We start from the raw sequence: 27870 nt of genomic DNA on the forward strand, positions 1-27870 counted from the left end.
ATTTATTTATTATATGTAAGTACACTGTAGCTGTCTTCAGACACTCCAGAAGAGGGCATCGGATCTTGTTATGGATGATTATGAGCCACCATGTGGTTGCTGGGATTTGAACTCTGGACCTTTGGAAGAGCAGTCGGGTACTCTTACCCACTGAGCCCCCATGCCCCAATTCTTAATCAGAGAAATCAAGCACATTAGATATGTGCACACTGGTCACTGTTACAACTTTAACCAACTGTTTTCCAACAGAAAAGATACAATCATTCCAAACTACTGTTCTCTGAACATGCCATACTTTCTACTTGATGGTACTACTTGCTACCCTCTTTACTTTTAGATAACTAATTACTGAGCTCAGATGTAACCTCTGCTATGCAAGCTTGCACTTATTCAGGCCAGGCTGAGCACTCTTTCTGTCATCACGTGCGTATGTCTCTCTTATGAAACAGTGAATGTGTCCTGAATGAAAAAGCTGTGAAAAGAAAAAGGGAGAGGGAAGGAGCAGAAATGGCAGCAAGAAAAGGGCAGAAAAGACAGATCAGAGTCAGAACCGAAGGCATAAAGTCTCTGTGGATTTGTCCAGTCAGAGTCCAAATGACTGATGAATCAAAAAGAGTGGGTATTTTACACACCACAGAGTTCAAAGGTGTGATGCTTTGAATATGTTTGGCCCAGGAAGTGGCACTATTTAGTGGTATGATCTTGTTGGAGGTGGGTCATTGTGGGTGTGGGCTTTAAGACCCTCAAGTTAGCTGTCTGGAAGCCAGTCTCCTGTTTGCCTTCAGAACAAGATATAGAACTCTCAGTTCCTCCTACACCTTGCCTGCCTGGGCTCTGCCATGCTCCCAGCTTGATGATAACGGACTGAACTTCTGAACCTGTAAGCCAGCCCCAACTAAATGTTGTCCTTTATAAGAGATATCTTAAAAAAATAAAATAAAATAAAATAAAAATAAAAATTCTGAGAAAAGCTAAAAAAAAAAAAAAAAAAAAGATGTCTTGGTCATGGTATCTCCTCACAGCAGTAAAACCCTAACTAAAACAAATGGTCTTTTTAAATTTTTTATATTTAGAAAAATATAGAAGAATCCTAGGAATAAAGTGTATATAGCACAAAGATTAGTCACAGGCTGTGTGTAAGAGAGAAACACTACAGTATAATTTGGGAAGCACTAACCTTCATATTCATCTTCATTTTCAAGATAATCATCATCCAGAACATTGAGGAGCCTGAGCACTGGAGTCGGAAGCATCACCAGATCTTCAATATGAGGGGCTGTGAGAGTTCATGACAATATGCTTCAATGTAATTCCCCCATACACTGATAAACTGATCAAATAAGGAACCCGAGAATATACACAGATTACTGCCAAATGACCAAGGGGGAAAATAATGACAGATACAACTTACCAAAAGGAATGCTAAAGAATGGGCTGCACAATGCCATCTCAGCAGGGATCCTTCTGCTTGGGTCATCATGAAGCATGCTAAAACACAACAACATCATTATGATTACTGCCAGATCTTCTGAGAGTGAAACTATCAGGTGAAAAGGCTCAGTGTTCATGTCAGTACTACTTCTATTAGCATGGACTGCAGAACCATCCCCTGTGGAGCACACAAAGGCCACCTGAGCAACAGTGAAATAAAACATGAGACCTTTCTGACACAGCATCATGCTATGATCTAATGTCTCTAAGTATAATGAGACATCAGACATAATGCACACACTGCAACAGTGTTTCTCATAGCACGATTCTGTTATGGTTTTTTTCAAGACAGTTTCTGGGTGTATCCCTGGATGTACTGAACTCACTCTGTAGACCAGGTTGGCCTCAGACTCAGAGAGATCCACCGGCCTCTGCCTCCTGAGTGCTAGAGCTAAAGGTGTAGATTATGGGACCCAGATTATGGTAGCACAATTTAAAAACAGAAACAAACAAAAATAAAAAAAATAAAAAAAATAAAAACCAGAAAGAAAATAGTGGTAGGATAAATGAATCTTGCCAAATTTCCTTAATCTTAAAGCAATTTTATGCAAAATGCTACAAGTAATACTAGAAACAGACTACTGATAATATTAATGTTCACACAGTATGGGCATTCGTTTATAAGAAGGTAGGGAATAAACAAGTGTGTGACTAATAAATGAGAGACAATAAGGTAGGAAGCAAACAAACAAAACAAAAGCCAAACAAATTTTAAACAGCAGATGAAACTACGAGGAAACTAAAGAGCTAGAGTAACCCAGAAACTTAAGACTTCCCAAAGTAACCAGCCCAATCTCCTACCCACAGAAAATCCCAGTGTGAGAAAAATTGAATTTAAATGATCCAAATGGGGAAAGATAATGGAGAAAGACAAGAAGACAGACAGAAGGGGAGAGAGGGAGACTGATGGGGGGAAAGGGAGTAAAACAAAACAAAGAGAAAACAAAGAAGAAGAGCCGGATTGCAGGAGGGAAAATCAAAATACCTCCGCCCTCATTTGCTGCTTTGAGACAATGCCTTACATGTAGCCCAATGTATCCTCAACTACAGCTCTTCTGCCTCAGCCCCCAAAGCAGCAGGCGTAAAGATGTGTCATCATGCCTGGCTCTCTTTAACAGCCGAGAAACAGCAAAGATAACACTATGCAATTAGAAAGGTCATCTCAACTACTCTGTTCTGTATGAAACAAGGTCTCTTTTTGTAGACCAGGCTGGCTTTGAACTCACAGAGATCCTTCTACCATTGCACTGAGCTGGGATTAAAGGTGTGAGCCACCTCACCTAGCTAAAATTCCTATCTATGAGGGAATTACAGCTACATAACTAGGCAAATTAGTAATAGTAATAGAAATAAATTAAAGAAAAAAACCTTTAGCTGGTAGAGGTCTGCAAAGCAAGTTATACTATATCTATCATACCTTTTGATAAGGTCTCTGAGGTGATAGGCTGGAATTGCGGCATTCACCACTGCTTTACTGGCAAATATATGATCAATAATAGCAGAACTGTTTGCCTAAAAGGAGAAACGTTTTCCTTAGGTTACTTGACTGAGCTTGCATTTATTACGCAGTAGCCAAAGGTAACATGAGTAGCCATGCAACACCTCTTTCAAAAACTTATCTTAATTGGAAGAGACGGCGTGTCATGAATTTCTAGAGGCACCAATACAGCCTGGCACTAAGAACATGTCCTAAATGAACAGGTAAAGCGCATAGGTCACACTGAGACGCGGTTTTATGAATGAATGTAATGGTGGGTCACAGTGCCTGATGATAAGTCTTTTTGGTTTTCAGGAAAATAAACTATCATTGAGAAAAGGAGGGCAAATGAGAATGCTGCCTTTGCTACATTATTTACAACTCCATTTCTAGGTACTAGCACTCTGTCCTTAAGTGCTGTGCTAATTAATCTTCACCATCAGTGCAGAATCACTGAGGACAGTGGTAAGGTGCACCTCTTTGGTTTGCCTGCTAAGACATTTCCAGAGAATATTAACAGAAGAGGGAAGGCCGACACACACCATGTAGATGGCACTCTGTCATGGGCTTGGGGACAGAATAAAGAGAAAAGGGTGACAGCCAACCAAGCACTAGAATGGCCTCTATCTGCTTCCTGGCCATGCCTTCCCTGCCAGCACAGATCAATGCCTTTAAAGATGTGATCCAAAATAAGTATTTCCACCAGATATAAAAACATAACTAACACTATGCAACAAGGTACTATGCTAACTCAGAATGCAGAACTGTGCAACTAACTAAAAAGATCAGATATCCACCATCACTAGAATCTACTGGTTAATTACCATGGGTCACAAACTATTTTTAAAAATTGTGTAACATTTCTTCTTAGCCTTAGTAATCTTATAAGATATTACATCACCAGTCTTCTTATTCTGCAGGAAGCAAATGGTTCAACCCAAATAACTTAGTGAAAGTGAGGTGAAAGTGAGGCACAGCTGGACTTCAGAATCTATGCTCATGCCCACTTGGCAATCTGCAGAAGGTGATGAAATAGATTATGACACTTTACCTAGAGACATGTGTTTGAGATGCCATTAGTGTATGTCACACCTCCAAATTTCATACAAATTTGAGTGTGACCTACTTCTGATGTGCTCTGGGCCAAGTAGATACTATCCAAAGGGTCTAAAACACTCAAAGCTAATTTAATGATTGATCCATATTCAGATTAACACTAAAGAAAAAAAAAAGCTTAGCTTGCGAGCTATTTGAAATATCACTAATAGAAAAAAGTGACACTGGTTTTATGCCCGTAGCAGCACTTTGGGCCAAAACTAAACATAAGGCAGTCCCATCAAAGAGGAGATATATTCCTTCCAAGGATTGCTAAACTGTAAATCAGTGACAAATTTACACAAATCAAACTGTAATGATCACCTATTTACTAGATGTTTATTATTAAAATATTTATTTTCAAATACTTATTGTTTAAAACCAGATGCAGTGATAATGTCAAAGTACTATATATCACACCTCAAGCATAATGAATACTGAGACCATCACAATAATAAACCCTCATTATACATTTTAAAAACTAAATATGGTTAATTCCTGACATAGAGACATACAAAGAGTCCATTCCAACAGCAGGGGTTTGGCACTTAAGAGCCATGCTCCTGCGCAAACAAAAACAGTAGCCATTACACCACAGCCACATGAACTAACTAGCCAGTGCAGAATGTTTAACAGCCTATGCAATATTAATTATGCAAAGTGCCATGGAACTTTGGAAAGCTTCTAAGGTTGGAGTAGAACTGATCACCTAGCATGTGACCTGGAACAAGCTATATTATACAATTGTGCCTCTAGCTTTCACCTGTTAAACAAAAGCAGCCAATATCCACTCTACCCTCATAGGAATTGTTGAGCTACCATAACAAGATTATGCATTAAAGTACTTTTTTAACTGTAAGGCATTATTAAAAGATTATTATTATTTAACTTACCACCTATAATTCCACTAGTAACCTTTCCAAAGTTACGTCAACTAATTTGGTCAACAAAGGGAATTTCTTTTGCCTGTTTGGGAAAGTGCATGCAAACATTTGAGCAAATGCTTACTACACCCCAAGACCTAGATTAACAGCTGGGAGGATGCAATGTCATCAATGGATTTGATGCTGTAGGCATGAGTAGAGGTACTGAAGGTACTATAAACACATACAGGAAGGAGAGGATGCAATCAGAATCCCTGATACCCCCATCCCCCGAAATTATCATTATAAGCAAATATTCCTAAACTGACTAAGAGCCTCAAAGCAAAACTGTCCCGCAGTTTACCTTCCATTCCTGAGATCTGACTGTATGTTTCAGTTTCATTCCTGAGAACATTTCCAGTAAAATGATTCCGAGGCTCCACAGATCAACAGCTGAGGTACATTCTGTATCACTCTGCAGGCCAGCCTGGGCCAAGCAGTTCTGCAGCTCTGCTTCAGGAGCGCGATACCCGTCTGTCTGAATATACTTTACGTCCTACAGAAGATGAACAAACATCACAGCCAATGAGAAGTCTCTCACTTTCCATCCATCTCCTCCATGAATTCTTCAATGGTATGGAAAGTCACTGAAAAATGCCATGAATCTGAGTCCTTATCTACCATAATTCCTCAGTTCCTTAACTGGACAGTTAGCACAGGAAGGCTGGACATGTTCCATACAGTTGCTCAAAAAAGAAGTCATTTTTTTAGATAATTTCTTACCTATTTATACACTGACGAGAAAGACACTCTGCAAAAACCTAATAAATCATAAAGAAAGGAAGACTTGGCTGGACGGTCATATCCACCATCAGCCATGAATAAGAGTTCCATCACCGAAGAAACAGAAACAGCAACCCAGCAACTCACCAAATGCTGACAGAGCCTGAAGAGCTTTATGTGGGCTAAGTAGGCTTATTAATTTCTGAGCTTTCTTGAGCCTCACTAACTCTTACCTGACCTAAATTTATGTCCTTCTTTCACAAGGCATCACTGAAATTCTTTTAATTTGCTACATCAGAAACACTTTGGTACTAGGGAAGTACACAGTCAGTCCCTAAATTACCTTTTTTTTTTTTTGGTTTTTGAGACAGGGTTTCTCTGTATAGCCCTGGCTGTCCTGGAACTCACTTTGTAGACAAGGCTGGTCTCGAACTCAGAAATCCGCCTGCCTCTGCCTCTCAAGTGCTGGGATTAAAGGCATGAGCAGCCACCACCACCCGGCTTGAATTACCATTGTAATTGTAATTGAAAATCTAGTGGCTTGGACCACTAGATTTTTAAACTACAATGGAGGATAAAAGGTATTTGTTACCTGATTGCCTTCTTTGAAGCTGAGTCCAAAGTCAATAAGCTTAAAGCATTCATTCTCCGCACTCCACAGGATGTTTCGTGGTTTGAGGTCGGCATGGACATAGCCCTCATGGTGAAGAAAAGCAAGGGCCTCCAGAACATCTCTGGCACAGTGCTGTATCATCCACATGGAGCAGCCCTGGTGACTGGAATATAAAAGCAATTCGGAAACACTGACATCCAGGAGTTCAAGCAGCAGACAGCGTGATGGCACGTTTGGAGAGAAGTGTATGGTAAAGACTCCATATAAAGTCACTAGAAGAAGAAAATATTACAATACTTAAAAAGATCAAATTCATCGTAACTTACTACCCAAGTAGTTAACGCTGCTATACGAACTTGAGATAAAGAGAATTTTGTCTCCATGTGCACACATACATGCACATGTAAGACTGCTGTTACAGTAAAAAGCTGAAATTCCCTCTAGTTCAGCAGTTCTCAACCTTCTGAGTGCTGCAACCCTGCTAGTTATGAATTGTAATGTAAATATCTGATATGCAGGACATCTGATATGCTTTCAACCACTATGAAAGGGTCATTCAACCCCCATAAGGGGTCTTGACTCACAGGTTGAAAACCATCGCTTGGTAGACTTAGCGTGGTCTCCTCCCTAAGAGTTAATCCAGTTGGGTAGGTCAATGACCTGTCTAAGGGCCTGAATGCTAAGGGAGGTAAGTCATCTTTGTCTATGCTTTTCTCAAACACTTTCTGTTAAGCTCCTCTTCAGGCCTTTTGGCTGCCTGACCACTCCCCACTTCCCCTCCACACATGGCTGCCCTCCATGTTGCTTACCACAAGCAGCATGGCTTTTTCTTTATTTTATTTTCTCCTCCTCAGAGCCGTCACTGAGATTTATAACTTGCCTGCCCTGGGGTTTTTCTTTTAAAATCTAATGAAAAATTCCTCAAGCGTTACCCCAGTGTCATTTGGCCATGGAGGCAGTACGCACCCAAATAAATCACTGGAAACACTGGGAACTGAACTCAGGTCCTCTGCAGGAACAGCAAAGGCTCTTTAACCACTGAGACACACCCACACAACCCCACCCCATAGATAAGAACAATGATAAACTAAAAACTTCCACTATTTTTCCAGTGACTACTATCTTTGGACAGCTGGGTTAAATAAAATAAAGTATGGTGATATATGGCACAATGATTCAACCTGTGTTTCACCAAGAACTCAAAACTCAGTGGTGGGTGAATATGCCCTTAAGGTCTCAAGATAAAATTATTTTAAAAACCTATGATATTAAGTAACCCTTAAGAGCAAATTGAAGGTTGCCTGATTTAAAACAGCATATATTCTATGCTCATATATATATATATATATATATATATATATATATATATACACACACACACACACACACACACACATATTTATACATCAATTACAAATAACATTCTAATGTAATCATGCAAGAGATTCAACAAGTACTGAGGCTTACAAAAAAATGTTCCTGTCAAACACCAAAGTTAGAGTGATATACTGCTTAGTAAGATTAAGGAAAAAAAGAAAAACACACTAGCATTAGGACATTCTTCTGTCAATGTATAATTATAAATAAATAAATAGTCTTTCTTCAAGCTACACATGGGTTCTATTTGCCAAGATCTATGGCGCTTCTTTACTAACCAAAGTTATAACCGCTTACAAGCTCTCTGCCTGTAAGTGGATTAACAACGAGGACTGGTTCCATGTATCAATGGCCCAAACAAGCTTACATTCTAAATCTCTGAGTCATGAAGTCGTGCTCTTAAATATCACACTTTCATAACTTCTAGGCAACACTGGGTTCCCTCTCCCAAACTGACACGAAATATGTATTTTTCTCAGTTGTCAGTAGTATGTCATTAGATGTCAATGATGGCACCGGATGCCATAGCCCTAGAATATTTTCCATTTGGAAAAGATACAAAATGTTCCACTCAAGACAAGACAACCTAGCAAACTCATGCCTTTCACTGCAGAAGGCATTTCTCACTACCGGATGAAAACCTAAGCAAACCGGACTTTACTAAGCGTTTGCTATGTAATAATCACCTCCACCGTATACCCCAAGACAGCTGCAAAGGAAAGGTGGACTGAAAAGGGAGGGACCTGCATCGAGTGACAACTAGTGAGGCCCGATCCTCTCCTCCCACCTACAGGACCACAGGCCGGGGGCCAGGCCGACAACGCTTAAGCTTGGACCGGGACATGGGCAGGACATGGGGGACAGTCACAATTACCGATGTTCCTGTGACCCTGCAACTGCTCCAGCGCCGCCCTCTCTTTGCGGAAACCATACTCCGCGGCCGAGGCCGCAGCCCCGGTGGTTCCCGGAGGCAGGAACTGCTTGAGGGCGCCGGGGGGCGAGCCCGGGGTGCCGCAGCACCGCACCCGGTACACCGAGGCCGAGGAGCCGCTGCCCAGGCGGCTCTGGACCTGCCACAGCCGCCCGAAGGCCTCCAGGAAGCGCGGCGGCTCGGCGCCCCACGCGCAGCCGGACCCCGCCATGGTGCGGGCTGGGGCGAGGACACGCGAGCCGACACGACGCGCCAGGCAGGCCCGCGGCGCCCGCCGTCACATCCCCGCCCGGACCCGCCGCTCCGCAGGGAGGGGCCTGCAGCGCCCGGACCGACTCCCCGGACCTCAGGCCGCCATGACACCGGAAGCCGGAGTGCACTCGGACCCAGCAGCCGGAAGTGGGGGAAAGCCAATCCTAGAGGCTAAAGGAGGCGGGCCTAAGAGGGGCGGGGCCTCCGGGGGGAAAATTTTGTTTAGCAAAAAAAAAAAAAAAAAGACTGACATATTAAACTTAATTATTAGAGTTGGCGGTGTAGCACAGTAGTAAAGTGCTTGCCTTGTATGCGCAAGGAAGGCCCTGGATCCAGCAACACTTATGATTATTGATTTTTTTTGGGGTTTTACTTATCTTTAAAGAGTTATTATATTTGTATTTATATGTTTGTGTATGTGTGCCTCGTGTGTGCAAGAAGTCAGAAGAAGTGTACTATCCTTTGGTGCTGAAGTTACAGGAGATTGTGAGCTGCTGGGTTTGGGTGATGGGAACCAAAGTCCTGTCCTGGGAAAGATCAGTATCCCCTCATAGCCACTGAACTGTCTCTTGAGCAGCTATCTTATTTTTTATTACCTGGTTTTTCAAGCTCAAAACCACGTGCCTTCACATCTTTCTGATTTCCATCATTACTACCTCCCTTTCTAATATAACCCTGATTGTCTTTGGAACAGTGATATACACAGAAGAAATACCTGGCCTCTCTCCGAAGTGGTTGTGACCACGCCCATATGTCTAATCAATGAGACCTTTCTGCATAACTAACAAGGACTCACATAGATGTTACGTTTTCTTCCCTGTTACTTCCTATCTCCTGCTTAAGAAAATAAGCGTAAAGCTAAAGACAGATCAGTCGGGGACTAGAGAGATGGCTCAGCAGCTAAGAGCACTGGCTGCTCTTCCAGATCAGGGTTCAATTCCCAGCATCCACATGGCAACTCACAAGTGTCTGCAACTCAAGTCCCAGAGGCTCTGGCACTCTTACACAAACATGCAGGCAGAATATCAGTGTATATAGAAATAAATAAATCTTAACAAGCAAATCAAAAAATAAAGACAGATTAGTCATCTTGTGTCTATGAAGCAACTGAGAAAATAAAAGCCAGATATTAATATATTAATCAGATATGATCTATTGTGTCAAAAAGCCCAAAATATATTGTCTTAGATATGGAAACATTCCCTTCTCCAATTAGTAAAGCAGGGTTCTGCCAATTTCAGAGGGCTTTTATCTTTGTGACCTATGTGTTTGTCTGCCAATCTCAGTGGGCTTTTATCTTTGTGACCCATGTGTTTGTCTTGTCTTTCAGCATTTCATGGTTTTGAGGATGGGGAAAGAGATCAAAGAAGCACAAACCTGATCCTGCTAAGGGTTAGACCCAGAATGGTACTGAGTTTTCTGGTCGTTTCCCATTAGCTAGTGCTTAGCTAGTCATATGACCCCAGCAAGCCCCAGCCAAACTGGAAAATTCACATAAAATTCAATTACTAATGGAAGAAGAGGAGAATGGGTGTTTAGGGACAAAAGCAAGTCTACCTCACTCATGACCCAGCAGAAATGCAAAAGGTTTCTGGGTCCTTGACAGCTTGGTAGAAATCCATTGTGCTTCCTAAAACCATCCTCCAGGCTTCTTACTGAGGGGGTAGGGGGTGGAGGGGCAGGGTGCCTATTTGATTAAAGCATCTTAATGTTTTAAAAACACAACAGAGTTTTTAGGCATATAAATATGCACAGTGTGGCATTTACCACATTTAAGTGTATAGGTAATATAAAATATTTTACTTTTTTAAGTGTATAGGTAATATAAAATATTTTGACCTTGTGCAAACATTATCAACAAACATCTGAGGAACATGTTCCATACATCTTGTAGAAACTAATCTCTCTTCTAATTAAACAAGCTGCCAACCCCTTTCCTTCAGCCCCTGACAATCTACCGCTTCATTTTGGTTCTTATACCCATAGTCCTCTTGTTAGTCTACTTGTTAACTTGTGTTAACACAAGTGGTCATACAAATCACCATCCACAAACCCCTCAGATTCACACGGATAACCTCATAATGACTGACTACGAATAACAGCTCATAACCCAAGGACCACTAACTGACCAAATGACATGAGATGAAGAGGGAGTGGGGCTTGACCTTAGCATCCACCATGCTCCAATTTCAGAAGGAAGTAGCCAGAACTAAAGTTGGCAACTGTGAATCATTGGGTCCCCATCTCCTGCTACTGGGTCTTCTACAAAGTCTTTTATTTAAGCAAATGGTATGGAATATTAGATCACAGAAGCTGAAGCTGATTTGGTAGACAGATCAGCCATGCCTTAGATCCCGTCTTGTCCACACACACGCGCGCGCACACACACACACACACACACACACACACACACACACACACACACAAAGCTGCTAAAGTCTTAGCATGTAGAAACCTGAAGATGAGGTGAGACAATGGAACTAACTTCCTAAACTATGGATTTATATTCTTCACTAATTTGTTAAACTCAGGAACTCCCTCCCTATAAACCTAAGTTCAATATAGAGCATCTATATAAAGAACCAAGCATGGGAGGCATGCCTGTAACCTCAGTGCTAGTAGTAGGACCTGTAGGGGCAGGAGGACAGCTAGGACTTGCTAGATGCCAACCTGCCCCCCCCTTTAGCTTCTGTACATACATCCCATACCATAGACAGAGTAAACCACTTCACTGAAAGTCTTAGCATTCATATCTTCTAAAAACATCTTTTTAATAAAAAAAAAAAAGTCTGTAACAAGAGATGGCAGTTTGTTAGAAATAACTAGTGACTACATGACCATTTCATGATCTAGAAAGAAACTGTGGGATGCTTGAGTCTTCCTGCTGAGACCAGTCTCACAGCTTAAAAACAGAGTGGCGCCATTCAAATCAAGATGAACTTGAGAGTAACACTTTAGCTTCATTACCACTTGAAAGGGGAAAAAAAATCAAGTGTGTCCTAATAAGTCATGCAGTTGAGCTTCCAAAAATAGTCCAAGAAAAGAGCTCAGAAAAAGAAGAGGAAAAGGGTTTCCCTCTGTTCTCCAGCTTAGTTTCTTGCTACTACATAACCTATCCCTCTGGCTCTGGTCCCTTCTGACTGAGCTCAGCTCTGGGATGCCTGGCACACACTCAGCATCTCCTACCAAGAAGAAGTAGAAGAGATATTGCACCATCCTGGGTCTCCTACCAAGAAGAAGTAGAATAGATATTGCACCATCCTGGGTCCCAACCTGGAAGATATGTTTGAGCCCTCTCAATGTCATCTGCCCCAGCATCTGAGGGTAGACTGCCACCATTACAAATAACCTAAACTCCAGTTATGCTTATTCTGTGACAGGAACATGGTATTTCTTTCAGTCTCCATAACACCCATTAGTGTTTTATAGTAGGAGAAATGGATACTGGATTGGAAGTCATTTGTTTAATGTCATGTGCATGATTAAAAAGTCAAAGACTTAGGGTTAAAAGCTGAGCAGTCAACTCTGGAACCTATTCTCGTCTATGCTTTTGAATATAAATTTTTTTTTTTTTTTTTGGTTTTTCGAGACAGCGTTTTTCTGTATAGCCCTGGCTGTCCTGGAACTCACTCTGTAGACCAGGCTGGCCTGGAACGCAGAAATCCACCTGCCTCTGCCTCTGCCTCCTGAGTGCAGGGATTAAAGGTGTGCGCCACCACGCCCGACCTATAAATAATATTTTATATAAGGATTTTTGGTTTCTTGGAGCAGGTGCTAAAACCCAATTTTGCTATTTACTAATGCTTCTACTGGAAGGTGGAGAAGAGAGCAGCAAGACTGAGACATCATTTTCCTGCCTCCACATAGACAGATGGTTGAGTTTTTTAAAAAGAGGACTAAGATTCCTCACAAGTTCTCCTCATCCTGCTCTGCCACATTTTAAAGGAGTGAAACATACAGTCCTTCTCTTCCTCATTAGTATTGCTATGTGGGGTGGGTAGAATAAAAAAATTTATTAGTGCATATTAAGTTATTGTCTTTAAGAAAATCAATCATTGCCTGTGCATGACCAATTTACCCAGCACTAGGGGTTTCCTTGGTTTAGAGCACCGTATTTCTCCTGCTTATCAACACTCCCACCACAAGGTGGAGACAAGAGCAGGGAGGTTAAGAACTCTATATCGCTCAAAAAGTATAGCTAAGAGATTGCATGAATCTCAGAAGAGACTTGAAATTTTTTATAGGGTCTAGATTCTCATAGATTATGGGGACTTTATAAATTAGACTAAATAAATTTTGTATTTATGGCTATAAGCCTACTGGGGCCAGGGATGTGGTGATTTGAGAGACATAATCTCCATAGGCTCATAGACAGTGGCACTAGTAGGAAGTGTGGCCTTGTTGGAGGAAGGGTATCTTAGTCACTGCCTGTTACCTGCCTATCCAGTTGTAGAACTCTCAGCTCCTTTTCCAGCACGATGTCTGCCTGCATGCTACCATGTTTTCCACCATGGGAATAGTAGATTAAACCTCCAAGCTGTATCTTAGCCCCTGTTAAATATTTTCCTTTATGAGGGTTGCTGTGGACATGGTATCTCTTTGCAGCAATAAAGCCCTAAGACAATTAGTATCTTTGAGTACAATAAATATGTAAAAATTTCCCTCTTCCTGTAAGAGATTGTGTTTCTACAACTGAGGAAATGAATTAAAGTTGTCTTTTGATTGGTTGGGTTTTATTTTTAAAAGTCTTTAAAATCATGTAAAAAACAGTGTCCAAGATTGAGGATCAGAAACAAACAAACAAACAAACAGACAGACAGACAAACAAAGACTTCCCTGCTTTAGTGAGGGATATGGTCTCAGGCCTCTGTGGAGGGCCTGGGTCATTCCTGTAGATGTTACAGATGACTCTGCTTGGTCTGGGGGAAAAATGGCCTAATCGGAACTGACACATTAAGAATTATGGTTACTATTACCTTGGTAATCTTTATTTTAATCCTGATAGCCAAGATGGCTTCTTATGCCTTCTTAAGGAAAAGGTCTTTAGAAGGATAAGAAAAAGAGAAAAATGAAAAATAGAAGCAAACCTTAGAAGAGCAACTTGAAAAGTTTATAAATAAGAATGAGAAAGATACTAAGACGACAGAGATACAAGAGTAGGAGAGAAATGAAAAATGGAGACAAACCTATGAAGCAAATTAGAAAAAGTTTGTAAATAAGAATGAAAATGGGGCTGGAGAGATGGCTCAGGAGTTAAGAGCACTTACTGTTCTTCCAGAGGTTCTGAGTTCAGTTCCCAGCAACCACATGGTTGTTCACAACCATCTGTAATGGGATCCGATGTCCTCTTCTGGTGTGTCTGAAGTCAGTGTACCCATAAAAATAATAAACAAATAAATAAATATTTTAAAAAAGAAGAATGAAGATGATACTAAGATGATAGAGATACAAGAAAGGAAAAAAAGATGTAAATTTGAGACAATTTTAAGAAGAAAAATTAGAAAAAAGATTATAAATAAAATTGAGGAAGATACTAAGAGACAGAGGAAGGCTCAGAGCCTATAGGCCACCTTGTAACAAGACTGCAAAAAAGCAGTCTATGTCTGTTTAAAAAATAAAATAAAATTATTTTTCCAGCATTGATAAGGGGATTAGAAGGAGATAAAAGAGATCCATGGGGTTATCAAGAATTCAAATGGCTACCTTTAGAGACACAAGATTTCAAAAAATTTAAGAAGCAGTAACGACCTATGGCATATTCACCTTATGTCAAACAGAAACTTAATAGCTGGGAAAAACAAATGGTAAGATTATATCCAAGATATAGGAGAGATTCAATGACAGCCGTCTTAGAAATCCTCAGTTATAGTGGCTAACACAGTGGAAAGATGAGGCTTCAATCATGGAGCAACAAAATAGGACTAGAGGCATTGAGATTATCAAGAGTCACTTACGAGGTGAAGATCCCTCTTCTGAATTGAGAGTACGGATTGCCCTTGATCATGCTGTCCTAGGACAATGTCATACAGCCTTAAGAACTTTGGACAAGGCTGAATGACAGAGGCAAGCTAATTTGTTTACAAAGCTAGCCCAAGGTTCAAATGAATCTTTCACTGACTTTTTACAAAAATTAACTCCAATCCTAAATAGAGCAATATCAGATCCAACTGATAGAGACATTTTAATAGGATATTTAGCTTTTGAAAATGCTAATGGTGAATTCAAAAAGTCCATTATATCTTTAAGGACCAGATCTGCAACTCATTATGAATGGATTAAAACTACTGTGGATATAGAATCTAATGTTTACAATCCAGTTGTGGTTGGACAAACAATTACAAGAGATATAAAAACTCAAAATGCCCATTGCTGTGGCTGTGAAACATCAGGTCACTCCCTAAAGAGCTGTAGGTGAACAGTTCCTAAGGATAAATTCTTCTATAATAACAATAATTGAGGGGGAAAGTTTCTTATGAAATGTTGAAGATGTGGAAGGTACCAACATAAAGCTTATGAATTGCTGATTCCCCTACATGGGAACAGCTCTGAGACTGGCTGAGACATTAAAGTATCTCCAGCCAGAACTTTAGCCATGTATAACTAATAAATCTTGTTGAATATAGAATCCTTATGCTATCCTTTCAAATGGCATAGATAGAAATTTATATTATAATTTGGTTATACAATCTAACTTATAAGAAAGACAAGCTGATAATCATCTTTAACTGGATTGTGCACACTTCATGTTCCATACATAAGTTATTGCAGAAAAGTTTATTCCCTGTGGGAGTTATGTTTACAGACACCAATGAAATGAATGCCGCCCTGGTAAGAGTCACCCTTGGGATGCTGAGATGCTAAGATATATTTATGCCAGCACACTGCTTGATTCTACCTAGGACTGCCTCGATTCTGTTTCCTCAAAGATCTGCATCCAAGACAATTTCTAAGTGGCTAGCTAGATTGTCAACATCGTAGACTATGCCAGTCAGGGCTTCATTTCAGTTCTGAACTTTCTCAGCATGCAGAGACTGGACAGCAAGTGCTATGGCTAACTTTCTTGAGACTGACCAATAGCTTGATTTGAGGGTGGGAACAAAATAAAAATGATGTTCCTAATCAGCAGAAAGCAGTTTTGAGAGTGACACCCCCATTCCCAAAAGGCAAGATGAATGTTTAGTTGTTGTTGTTGTTGTTCATCGAGTGATGGTTGTTTGTTGCTGTTAGGGGGTGGGAGGTTAGATACAAATTGTTGATGGTCTTGATCAGGGAAGAAACAAAATAAGGGAGGTTAGATTCCAGGCTTTCTTTTTCTCTTTCTTTTTATGTCCTCTATTATTCTTTCTTTCCTATCTAATGTTAGGGGGAAAGGGAGAAACAAGAGATGAAAAGAAAAAAGGAGAATTTAAAAATAATATAGGAATTATAGGATAAAAGGATAGATTATTAAATCTATTCTTAGACCAATACAACAATAATCAATATCAATTACACAGATAGTTTTGTATTGGTATGGATTTTTATATTGATACATATTTAGGACTATATCTTTTTACAACATTATATATGTATAATTATATATGTACATTATATATATATATGTAAAATGTTGTAAAAAGATATAGTCCTAAATATGTATCAATATATATATATTTATATTTATGGTATGGTGTGTGTGTATTTGTATGTTTCAACTCTCTCTCTCTTTTTTTGGTTTTTCTTTCTTTTTCTTTTTCTTTCTTTTTTTTTTTTTTTTTTTTTTTTTTTGGTTTTTCAAGACAGGGTTTCTCTGTATAGCCCTGGTTGTCCTGGAACTCACTTTGTAGACCAGGCTGGCCNTTTTTCAAGACAGGGTTTCTCTGTATAGCCCTGGTTGTCCTGGAACTCACTTTGTAGACCAGGCTGGCCTTGAACTCAGAAATCCACCTGCCTCTGCCTCCTGAGTGCTGGGAGTAAAGGCGTGCATCACCACGCTTGGTTATGTTTCAACTCTTGTTTAAGGTATTGTACCTATATAATTCTTAAAAATGAAATGTGAGGTTCTAGTCCCTTTAAAAAGCTGCTATTACAAACTCTTTAGAATAATTAAGAAACACAAGTTCATAGTTAGACAATAAAACTCATAGTCATGTTAGACACTAGTATAGTTAAATAAAAAAATATGGTTCCAAGGTTGAATGGATAGTAAATAGCTAGAAACAAACAACATTTGTCAACTCAGATATACTATAGATAGATGGTCTTCAAAAACCTCGGAGATCCATAAATTATGGCATTTAAAGATATTTTATTATTGAAAGGCTTTTTTGGCAGTGAGACAGGTCAGTTCCTGGCAGCACCCCCATTCCACTTCAAAGAAGATGATGACGATAAAAGAACCTCCATATAGAGTTTGCTTCAAATGTGGCAAGCTAGCCAGCGGGCACAAAACTGCCCTTGCTTCAACTGCACACAGAATGCTGTCCAAAATGACAAAGGGGATGCAGGGAAGTTGACTGCTGAGCTCTGCCAAGACAAGGTAAGCAGTTCTTCACAATTCCTGCTTCACAGAAAAGTCTGTGAGATATTCTTGGCCAGAAGATGAATGCTTCAACATTACTGAGAAAGTTTGGGGGATTATCCAGGCAGCCATTGGGAAAACTCTGCTAATTAAGGTCAAACTCCACCATGACTGGATAGCTTCTGAGCTCAACACAAAATGGAAGATTCCCTTCTTTAGCATGTTTTCACCTCCTCTAACCTTGTACGGGGATTCAAAGCCCCCACACTGGCCTCTACCTGAGGAATGTCACATAGTTTATAGGATCAATTCCCTTCCTCCTGACAAAACGTGTTCAGCCAGCTACTTAGATTCCTGAAATGTTTCTCCATGCTAATGAGATATGCCAGGTCTCCAAAGCCCCCAGCCAATGACTTATGCTCATCTCGGATGTTCCTGATCTCATTCTCCCCCTACCCCAAATTTTAAGCCTTCAATCATCCTAAATAAAGTTGATCTGCCTACTAACAAATGGTCCTGGTGTGATCATTCACTGTATGTACTCACAAGGCTTCCAGGAAGAAGGGGGAGGGGACTCAGGGTGAGATTTGGGGATTCAGACCAGGCTGTGTAGGGACAGGAAGAAAGGACAGACATGTAGGTCTCCAGGACCGATAGTTTTTATCCTCTGCAGGCAGCTATGGAGGCTAAGGAGGATGGGGCAAGATAATCTTTGCCCAGCAGTTGTGTTATCTGGCTGGTTTTAAAATATTAATGCTATCTGATGTTTTCCATCAGGTGGGCAAGAGAAAGGTCATGGCTGCAGGGTTGACTGAGCTAGCCATGGAGCTGGGTAGACAGCCATTGCCAGCTGAGACAGATTGGTCACACAGTCATGTGAGCATTTCCCCATGTAACATCAGATTGGTGATTTTTGCCTTTTCAGTACTCTTAGTTGTTGATCCTGAGAGAGCCAACTCTTCAGTCAGGCTCTTGTCTTTCCCTGTCCAAGAGTGAATGCATAGACAACAAAAGGTGAATAAATGAAGAGCATATCCAGACAAGACAACAATTCAAATGAGTAAATACAACATTGTCAGCAAGAACTGACAACTCTAATGGCATCCTGGAAAATTTGAACTTTGAGTCACATCGAGATGCAAAGCAAGAGGATGAAAGCATATATTCCTGCTCTGAGCTCTCTCTCAGTGGACCTCCTGAGAACAGCTCTCTCTAGGTCTGCAGAGGGCAGGTCTCAGACAAGGATGGCAGAAGTACAAAGTCTCAAAGGGCAGGGATGACTTCCTCTGCCTGCAGTGAGAGTGGAGTCTTGGAAGGATCTGTGTCCACCGAGTCTTCAAGGGAAGAGCTGTCTTCCTTCTCTTGTAAGTGATTGTTGACCCTGAAGACTTTTTGTCTTCCTCTAAAGAATATCCATGGGCTGGTAACTTGGCTACAGCTAGGAGATGGAAGAGAACTGAACACCTAAAAATGCTGTACCAAGTCCTTTATGCAGGCTTAGGCAGGCTCTGATTGGCTGGGTCTGTTATTATAAATGAGTCATCGAATGAGAACCAGTCAGGACAGTCTAGCAGTCTAGGAAAAGGAAAAAAACGTGCCTGCACTGAGGAGGCTTCTCAATCATGGCCACTGTTCTGTCAATCTTCTCTCTTCCCTAAATGCTCCAATGGAATCCGGGGTAGCATAATGGTGAGAGAAAGGTGGAAGGGCTGCAGAATGTTGTTTCTCCAGGCTGATGCAGGTACTGATTCCCACAGGTTTGAGTTTTCCAGTCCCTGCTGACACCCTGAAACACTGATCCATTCTGAAGCTCCAACCATCAATGGAAACTTCCCAGCTGCTGCCTCTGGCTCCATTTACAATGGGAAGGGGGCTTGTTCCTACTTCTCATCAGTCCCAGCACCAGGAAATGCATCTGGACATACATCTGGGACTTCTGTGGCTGACATTGCCCTTAGCTCTTGATTCCATTGGTGGGAAGTCATATTATGAGGATGAATGCCCCCTTTAAATTTTGTACTTCAATTCTCTTCTAGATGTGCTATAAGGAGACTATATTGGGCTGGGAAATGACCCTTTTAAAAGCTGTACCTCAAGGCCCTTTCAGCAACCACATGCCTGGGATGCTGGTACAAGTCTGTAATCCCAGCACCAGGGGACAACAGCAATACCTCAGAAATCTCAGTGCAGTACTGGTACATGACTTTAGGCAGAGGAAAGAAGATCTCTTAAGTTTGAGACCAACCTGATCTACAGAGTGAGTTCCAGGACATGCAGGGCAACACAGAGAAACCCTATCTCAAAAAAACCCAAAACATCCAAAACACCAAAACCAACCAACCAACCAATCAAAAAACTCTGAAAAAATCATACTGACAAGAGTAAATTCTAATTTTCATGTATGACCTTGATATAAAAGTTAATTACTTATTGAACCATATTTTAAAAAGAAATTAAAAACAAAACCTCAACAATTCCCAGCAGGGAAACATCTGTATTAAGTTACCTGACTCATAGAGTAAAACAATTTAAAGTCCAATACCAAAGAAAACCCCAAGACACCCAGAATTCCGAATTTCTCTGCTAAAAAGATCTTCAGTTAAATAGAAGGATGAATTATCAATCCTGCAAGACACTAGACAGCAACAAAAACACAAAGATAGCATAACAGAATATGGTAAAACTTTACTGGAAATTTATATATTTTCTAAAAAGTTAAAAGCCACAAGTTGGCTAGGCACTCAGGTAATGCCTTCAGCACATACAAGTGTTGTTTTGTGTGTGTGTGTGTGTGTGTGTGTGTGTGTGTGTGTGAGCTGAATAACACAATTCAGGTTACCTCAGTGTTTCCTTTCTTCTTTGCAAAGTCCTTCACAACTGGTGACGTTTCTGTTATTTTGAGAGGAAACAAACTGTAGCTGCTGATCCAATGGTCTGTCCAAGGCTAAACTGTCGACATTTTACCATAGGCCCTGAACTTACTATTGTCTCCAGGGCTGCTGATATATTTTGAGTGGTCACTTGGGAAGCACATTACAAAGGACCCAAGCAGGGAATTGAGGCTTGCTTGTAGCCCCCCCCCCCCCCCATATGAGGAATCTTGCGATCACGCTTGCTGGAGACAACCCCCTTCTTTGCTGCAACAGAATAGTAAACTATGACCTTCTGAGCTTTTTCAGAGCAAATGAGAATAGTGTGAAGAGTTTGACACAAGACTGAGACGCTACAGAGAGAGTCAGCCTAGCAGAAGACACCTTGACCAGAGAGTTGTGGCAATCGTGGACAGGAAACCATACCTTATCTGTTAACACATGTAATCTAGAACAGATCGCTGTGTGAAATGACTCTGTGTAGTGTGACTTCGTGAGGATGGGGAAACTGAAACTGGGTCTGCTTTGTCCCTTGTGAATCAAAGGATACATCAAGTGATGGGAGGATTCGCTGGTCCTTGTGAATGGCAAAGTATGATATGCTAAATAATGTCCCTTAATGTTCTGGGTCCTATGCATATGTCCAGTTACTTAACCAAAGGTGGAAATTTATTGCACTACTAAGTGGATCACAAGACAGCCCAAGAGGTGTGGAGAAAGAAGGTGGGGTTTAGAACACATATGTAATAGAAGCACAAAAGAAGCTACTAGGGGAAGGGCAAAGGCAACAGGGGATAAGAAAGAATAAAAAACAAATGATGTTTGTCAGTTTCATATGTTAAACCTAATATTTTTGATAGTGAGTTGAAAACTAGTTTTGAAATCTAAAAATAAGACAAAATAAGAAAATATGGTTTTCTGATGGAATTGTGATTTCCATTCTGACTTGATGCTGATATAGCCAGTGAAAAATAGATATATTATTAAAATTAGAGGAGGACAGCATGGTCATTATGGATACATAGTTCAGAGAAAGGAAGAGCAAACATTTGAGTGACAGTTAAAAAAAGTCAGTCACTATTCCCTGATCTGAGGATGGAAAACAAAAGTAATGAGCTATGGAATCTTGAAATTGATAATGGTCTTAACCAACAGCTAACCATCCAGCCATTTGATCCTTTTCAGTGTGACTACAAAGAAACTAGGCCTACTTATGACTCTAGGACACAGGAGATAGATGGTTGTGTGTGTGTGTGTGTGTGTGTGTGTGTGTGCACGCGCGCGTGTGCGTGCGTGCGTGCGTGCTCATGAGTGTGCCTCCTTTCTGTGTGGTTGAAACAGGTTTCTCTGTGTAGTATTGACTGTCTTAGAACTTGATCTACAGACCAGGTTTTCCTTAAATTCACAGATGCCCATCTGCCTCTGCTTCTCAAGTCCTTGAACTAAAGGCATGTGCCTAGTGGCTTTTTTTTTTTAACATAGAATCTCAAAAATGAACATTACTCCACGAACAGAAAAATATTTTAAAGAATTATACTATATTTAATTATGTGTATGTGTTGGGTCTGGAGTTATAATCATGACTCTTACCTAGTTGTGGAGCCTGTGAGATAAAATGATGACCAGCCTAGGAAGATGTGCCCACTGGTGCAACAGTGACATAGAAGTAACCAACCCAGCTTCTCATTGGAATTAAGGCTCACTTCACTAGTTGAAATTGTAACATGCCCCTGGACCTTAGTAGTCCACCTGGCCTTAACACTACTGACGCCATGATGAAAATGCCATCCAGGAACTAAAACTCATAATACAGGAACTGCTACGTGCCAAAACAGTGGTTCTCAACCTTTCTAATGTTGTGACCCTCTAATACAGTTACTCATGTTGTGATAATCCCCAGCCATAAAATATTTCTATTGCTACTACGTGATCATGATTTTTGCTACACTTAGGAATTATAATGTGAATATCTGATGTGTAACCCACAGCACACAGGTTGAGACCCACTGCTCCAGAATGAATAAAGATCTAACCCATCAAAGTCTGCAGAGCTAGTGAAGTCTCTAAAGGTACTAACATTGCCTACTACCCTCTGGGGTTCTGCTTCAAGCTAGCTGTTCTTGCTAAGGTGTGTTAACCTACAGCGTGGTATTGTGTTTAAAAGGTCACTCCCAAAACACTCAAGGATACAATGGAATTGCAAATATCCAGTGTAATTGCTGGCCAACTAATAAAGACTTTCTATCAGTTTAAAACCATATCCAAGTAGTCCTCTGTGATGGATGCCCCCAAAACAGAGATTCATTCTTGACAGTGTTATTGGGGCCAAGAACCCATAGCTAGAGAGGTCCTTGTACTTATAGAAGAACATATGACTGTTACTTTGTTAAATGAACATGGTATTAAACCTAAGGACTTATTACTATTGTATCCACAGAGCAGGGCATTTCTCAACCTTCATTAGGGAAACTTACTTTTGAATAGATGGCATTTAATGCAGAGCACAATCTGAAAAAGCCCAAGCAGAAATGGATACCTAGTGCAGCAGGGTTAGAGGTATGGCCCCTAGGAAGCACACCAGTAGCCAGAAGGGGTGAAAATCTGTATGAGATAAGCTGTAACCTCGCCCTAGGGAGCTTGACTTTTGTGTTGCTGCTGCAGCCACAAACAGCACTGACTGAGGTAGAACGTGTACTCACTCACTTGTGTTAGTCATATTTGAACCACCTAACTCTAGGCTGCAGTGTCATGGTCACTCCATCTCCCTCCCTTCTCATTTCCTGAGTCTTGTAAAACTTACTAAACCCACAGAGAAACCTCATTTGTTTGGGCCACACTAGAGGAAAGGACATTTCTCTTCCATTTCTCTCTCTACTTCCTGCTTCATAGTGCCTCCTTGACCTGGGACTGGATCTCAGGGTGACAGGACAGTCTTAGCATAACAACCCAGCATGGATCTGCCTTACTACCATGGCCGCCTGACTAGGCAAGAGTATGAAGCCCTGCTTCTCAAGGGAGGGGTGGATGGCAACTTTCTGATAAGAGACAGCGAATCTGTGCCAGGAGCCCTGTGCCTCTGTGTCTCGTGAGTATCCTCATCCTCATGAGGGTTAACCCTGATGGCAGCCATATGCTCAGGGAGCTGTATCTCATTCTACTTTGGAATGGTAATGAGCCAGGCACTGCCAGGAGAGGACAGAAGGTTGTCCCTACCCAGCTCTTCTGCCTGCCTTCCTCTCACAGTTGTGCATGCCACATGAGCAGAGTCTGAGACAACAGAAGAGGGTAGACAAGTAAGGAAGGAGAGAAGGTGATGGGGAGAAAGAGCGGACAGAACAGCATCTTCTCTGCATGCCTCTTTATGTGATGTGGAGAAGGCTGGGGGGGGGGGAGGCTTTACTAAAGCATGAAAGGTTGGTTGGCTGTATCCACTTGCAGTATTTAAAGTGATAAGATTTCATATGCTTTCAGGTTGATAGAGGGCTTTACCAAACTGCATGTCCTCGTTTCTTTTTATCCTTTTTTGTGATCTCGTGAGACAAGCAAGATCTCTTGTCATTTTATAGATGAAGAAATAGAGAAACACTGAACCCTTTATCATGCCTGTTACAGACATGGAGGGAGACTTTATTCAGGATCCTCTTGACAGGTGTAGAGATTGATGTAATGGTGACTTCCGTGGGGGAAAAGATTGGCCTTAACTCTGAATACAGCATGAACAAGTATAAATTTATGGCAAGGGGAAGGCCGAGGGGTCTGTACTTGGAAAAGAACTAAGGGGAAACTGTAGAGACAAGGGAGAGTGTAGCTAAAATGACCCTGGGATTCTAGCTGAAGGGAGGCCATTTCCATCAGGTTTCTTCTGGGGGGAAACAAAGAAGCTGACAAGATACAAAGCTTTGGAGCTTTGGGAAAACTGAATTTTGTAAGAAAGCACACAGGCGGGTCTAGGAGGTTTGGGAGCTTGACTGAAGTCTAGGTGACAGACAAAGAATCAGTGTCACTGGAGCAGGGAGATCTTGTGCTTCTGGGGTTCTGGAGAAAGATCAGAAGGCAAAAGTGTTTGTCACTGCTAGTTGTGATATAGTGAGGGATCTTTGTTTCCTTACATGTGGCCAAAGAAACTCCTGCGAGAGAGACAACGTTATGTGTATCTTAGCTTTCAATCTGCAAGTGATATTCAGGTGATTGTTTATTTTTTGTTTGTGTTTTTTTTGGTGTGTATTCATTGGTAGTATGTGCCACAGTCATGGTCTCTGTGTAGCGTTGTTAAGAGGTGGTAGGGTCTTCAAGAGATGGAGCCTAAGTGGAGACCATAGGTCACTGGAACTATTACCCTTGGAAGGATCTTAGGTGACATTTACTTTGTTCTTCCTAAGAGTGTCGTTATCAAAGGAATTAGAATGGCCCTACTATCTCTCCATGTAGTCTTCCCCTCTACATGATGACATCTGCCACCATAAGATACAGCCAAGTAGAGCCTCACCACACCCGGGGCCATACTGAGCAGATGAGTGATGAGTGGGATTCAGGACTTAAAGCTGATGAAGAGAAAGTCCCGAAGCTGGGAAGTTAGAGTGCTGAACCATTGCAGCTCTGGGTGGGAGATGGGGAAGAACTACTTTTGGTGGAGTGCTGGACAATAGAAAAATGCAAGGGCGATCCCAGAGACGGCACATATCTTGGCCAGCACCCCAGGTACAAGGTCTACTTTGAGGTGCTCTTTAATCTTGATATTTATTTTTAGCTTAATTGAGTTGTGTCAGCCCAGCACATATATTCATGTAAAGCAATCATCACTGGATTGTTAAAAAAAAACACAAAAATAAAAACAAGTCACATGAGAAAGGTCTAAGTATTTGCTGAGCACTTTCACAGGACAAAGTTTTACCCTCCTCTCTGCCTATGTCATGGAAGGGCAGATGAAATGGCATGAATGCTCAGTCATAAGGTATAGGTCAAATGACCCCTGTGACCTTATCCCTGATTTGGTGATCATTTATTTTCACCATTAATTATAATCTTTCACAGGCCAAGCACTGTGTTAGATCCTCAGCTAACAGATCTAATAATGTAGAGAACAGAAGCCAGAGCATGGTACATACTAGACACGTTCTCTCTTTTTTTTTTTAATTAAACATTTTTGGCTGTTTTTATTTTGCATGACACATAACAACCAATATATAATGCCAAAGAAAATGAATGAATGTGGCTAGATACATTCTTAACCACTGAACTACACTCAACCTATGTTTTTTCTAAAAGGAGTCTGCATATGTCCTAATTAATATAGATTGTTCGGGATATTGCTTTTATTTCTGAACTCTTTGCCACTCCTTCTTAGAATTTGGGAGTTGCAAATGAGTCTCTGGTGACATAAAGGCATTGCTTCAATTCCTCCCATTGCCGCTCAGTGGCTACAGAAAGTCTAGCTGTCTCTTGATGGAAATGTCACTTTGCACAGATCCTTCTAGTAACTGATGTTACCTGTAATTTATGAGGGTAAAAATCAACTGCTCATGTATGTTATTGATTGATTGATTGATTGATTGATTTAAGTCAGGGTCTCGCAAAGTCCAGGTAGGCCTTGAATTTACTATGTAGCTCGGACTGTTATTAAAATCACAAAAGTCCCCCTGTCCTGCCTCCTAAATGTTGTGATTACAAGTGTGTACCATCCCCAGGCCTGGCAGGCTGATCTAATGGCATGTACAAGACCAAACTCTTCATATATTATCATATGCTTTGACTTTAATGATCTCCCCAGGGTTACTGAAATATGTTCTGAGTAGTCACCTCAGAAAAATGTTATACAGTGCCCAAGGAGGGAACCTGAGCCATGACTTTTCCCTCATATCCAGAACCTTGCCATCCTCCTTGGCAGAGACAAGCCCTTTCTTTGCTGCAGTATTTGGATTTCTGAGCTGTCCCAGAGCCAATGAATAAAGAATAAGAATTTAGAGATAAATGAGGGAAGTCAGGAGTGGTGGTTCATGTTTGTAAACCTCACAGTTGCTAACCTAGGTATGGAGTAAGGTTCTGTCTCAAAATTCCAAAAGGAAGGGAGGGAGGGAAGGAAGAAAGGAAGGAAGGAAGGAAGGAAGGAAGGAAGGAAGGAAGGAAGGAAGGAAGGAAGGAAGGAAGGAAGAGAACAGGATAAGGAGCTGATGAAAAGGGAGGGAAGCTTCAGAGAATGTCTCCCTTGCAGCTTGACGAGAGCTACCACGGGCAGGAAAGGGCATCTGACCTCTCAGCAGGTGGAGCTAGAAAACCTCAACGTGTGAAGTGTGTGTGTGAGATGTGTGACTTTGTGAAAATGAGGACATTGAAACTGAGTCTGCCTTTGCAACCTAGAGAGTCCAGACAGGATAGATGTTAGCAGGTCAAAAGTTTCCATCCCTGGGAAGAGCTCAGAGGTACAGTGTGTCTGTGTGTGTGTGTGTATTTGCGTGTCTGTGTATACATGTTAATATGGGGGTAGTATACACATACACATGCATATGTGTGCATGGAGGCCAGAAGGTAATGTCAAGCATCTTCCTCGATTGCTCTCCACCTTATTTTTGGAGACAGGGTAGCTCACTGATCCTGGAGCTTACTGATTTGGCCAGACTAGCTTGCCAGCTGTCCTCCAAGATCCTCCCGTTCCCTCTTCCTCATGCTAGGATTACAGAAATACACCCAGTGCCAGGCTCAGCATTCAGACAGATGCTGGGAATCTGAACTCAGTCCTTCAAGCTTGCACAGAAGCGCTTCACTGACTGAGCCATCCATCGCTCCAGCCCAGCGAGGCTGCTACTATTATCTCTTCATAACTGAGTAGCAGATAGTAATTCTTATCATTTATAGTTAGTTAGTTCCAATTTTTATTTTGCATTTTCTGTGATGGGCTAACTATAAGTTGGAACAATTAACTTTTTGTACTTACACCTTTTAAATGTTGCCTCTTTAAAAATCTAGACATTTGAATTTTGTCATGCACATTGACAAATACAGCACCAGCCTTCACGGACATACCTTCTAAGCAAGGGCAGGAAAAAAGATGGATGTCAACAGACTCAAATGTTTCAAGTTATTGGGGTCCCACTTGTGGTTTAATAATGACATGGAGACAATTGTATAGTATAAGGCTGTTGGCCTGTTTACTGGGTCATCTCTCATCAAGCCCAAAATGACTTACTCTGCTCTGCTCCCTCTCGGCTTCTCCCTTCTCAGCTGTTTTTGGCCTGCCTGGTTGCTCTGCCCCATGTCCAACAACCAGCTGTTCACTATGCAAAAAGCCACACTCCTTACTCATCCCGTCTGAACCAACCAGCAGCAGGAAAACCACTGGCCAACCTCTCTGAGTTACCTCTCCTTTTTTCCTGGCTACGTGACCTCACCCAAGGCAGCTTGCCTTTTTTTGTGGGCAGGTAAGGAGATGACAAACATTTAAAGACCTTGCTAGCTTGGCACCTCAGGCACAGCAATAACAATTGAGAACCCAGGGATACGTCTTCATAGCCAGTGGATAGAATATATGTGGGTTATCCCAACATTCCAAGAAAAATTTCTGCCCAGGAGAAACCAATGTAGTAAGACTCTCATAATTTGCCGGGCAGTGGTGGCGCACGCCTTT

General features: G+C 41.3%; 2 protein-coding genes across 2 annotated transcripts in view; one reads left to right on the top strand and one right to left on the bottom strand.

The window, feature by feature from the left end:
- Uhmk1 (U2AF homology motif kinase 1) overlaps positions 1-8993 on the bottom strand; it is a 22523-nt gene extending 13530 nt beyond the window's left edge. Inside the window, exons 1-6 of the mRNA XM_021197857.2 lie at positions 8574-8993; positions 6302-6594; positions 5291-5482; positions 2909-3003; positions 1412-1488; positions 1178-1276 (exon numbers count right to left, since the gene is read on the bottom strand). Coding sequence (XP_021053516.1) covers positions 1178-1276; positions 1412-1488; positions 2909-3003; positions 5291-5482; positions 6302-6594; positions 8574-8841 — 1024 coding nt within the window. The 5' untranslated portion in view covers positions 8842-8993. The remainder of the gene's footprint in view (positions 1-1177; positions 1277-1411; positions 1489-2908; positions 3004-5290; positions 5483-6301; positions 6595-8573) is intronic.
- A 14210-nt stretch (positions 8994-23203) lies between these two features.
- The window catches only part of LOC110322583 (SH2 domain-containing protein 1B2), a 25054-nt gene continuing 20387 nt past the window's right edge, over positions 23204-27870 (top strand). The window contains exon 1 of the mRNA XM_021199280.1: positions 23204-23337. Within this exon, the coding sequence (XP_021054939.1) occupies positions 23204-23337 (134 nt within the window). The remainder of the gene's footprint in view (positions 23338-27870) is intronic.

Source organism: Mus pahari, chromosome 5, assembly GCF_900095145.1.
Source record: "Mus pahari chromosome 5, PAHARI_EIJ_v1.1, whole genome shotgun sequence".
Lineage (NCBI taxonomy): Eukaryota > Metazoa > Chordata > Mammalia > Rodentia > Muridae > Mus > Mus pahari.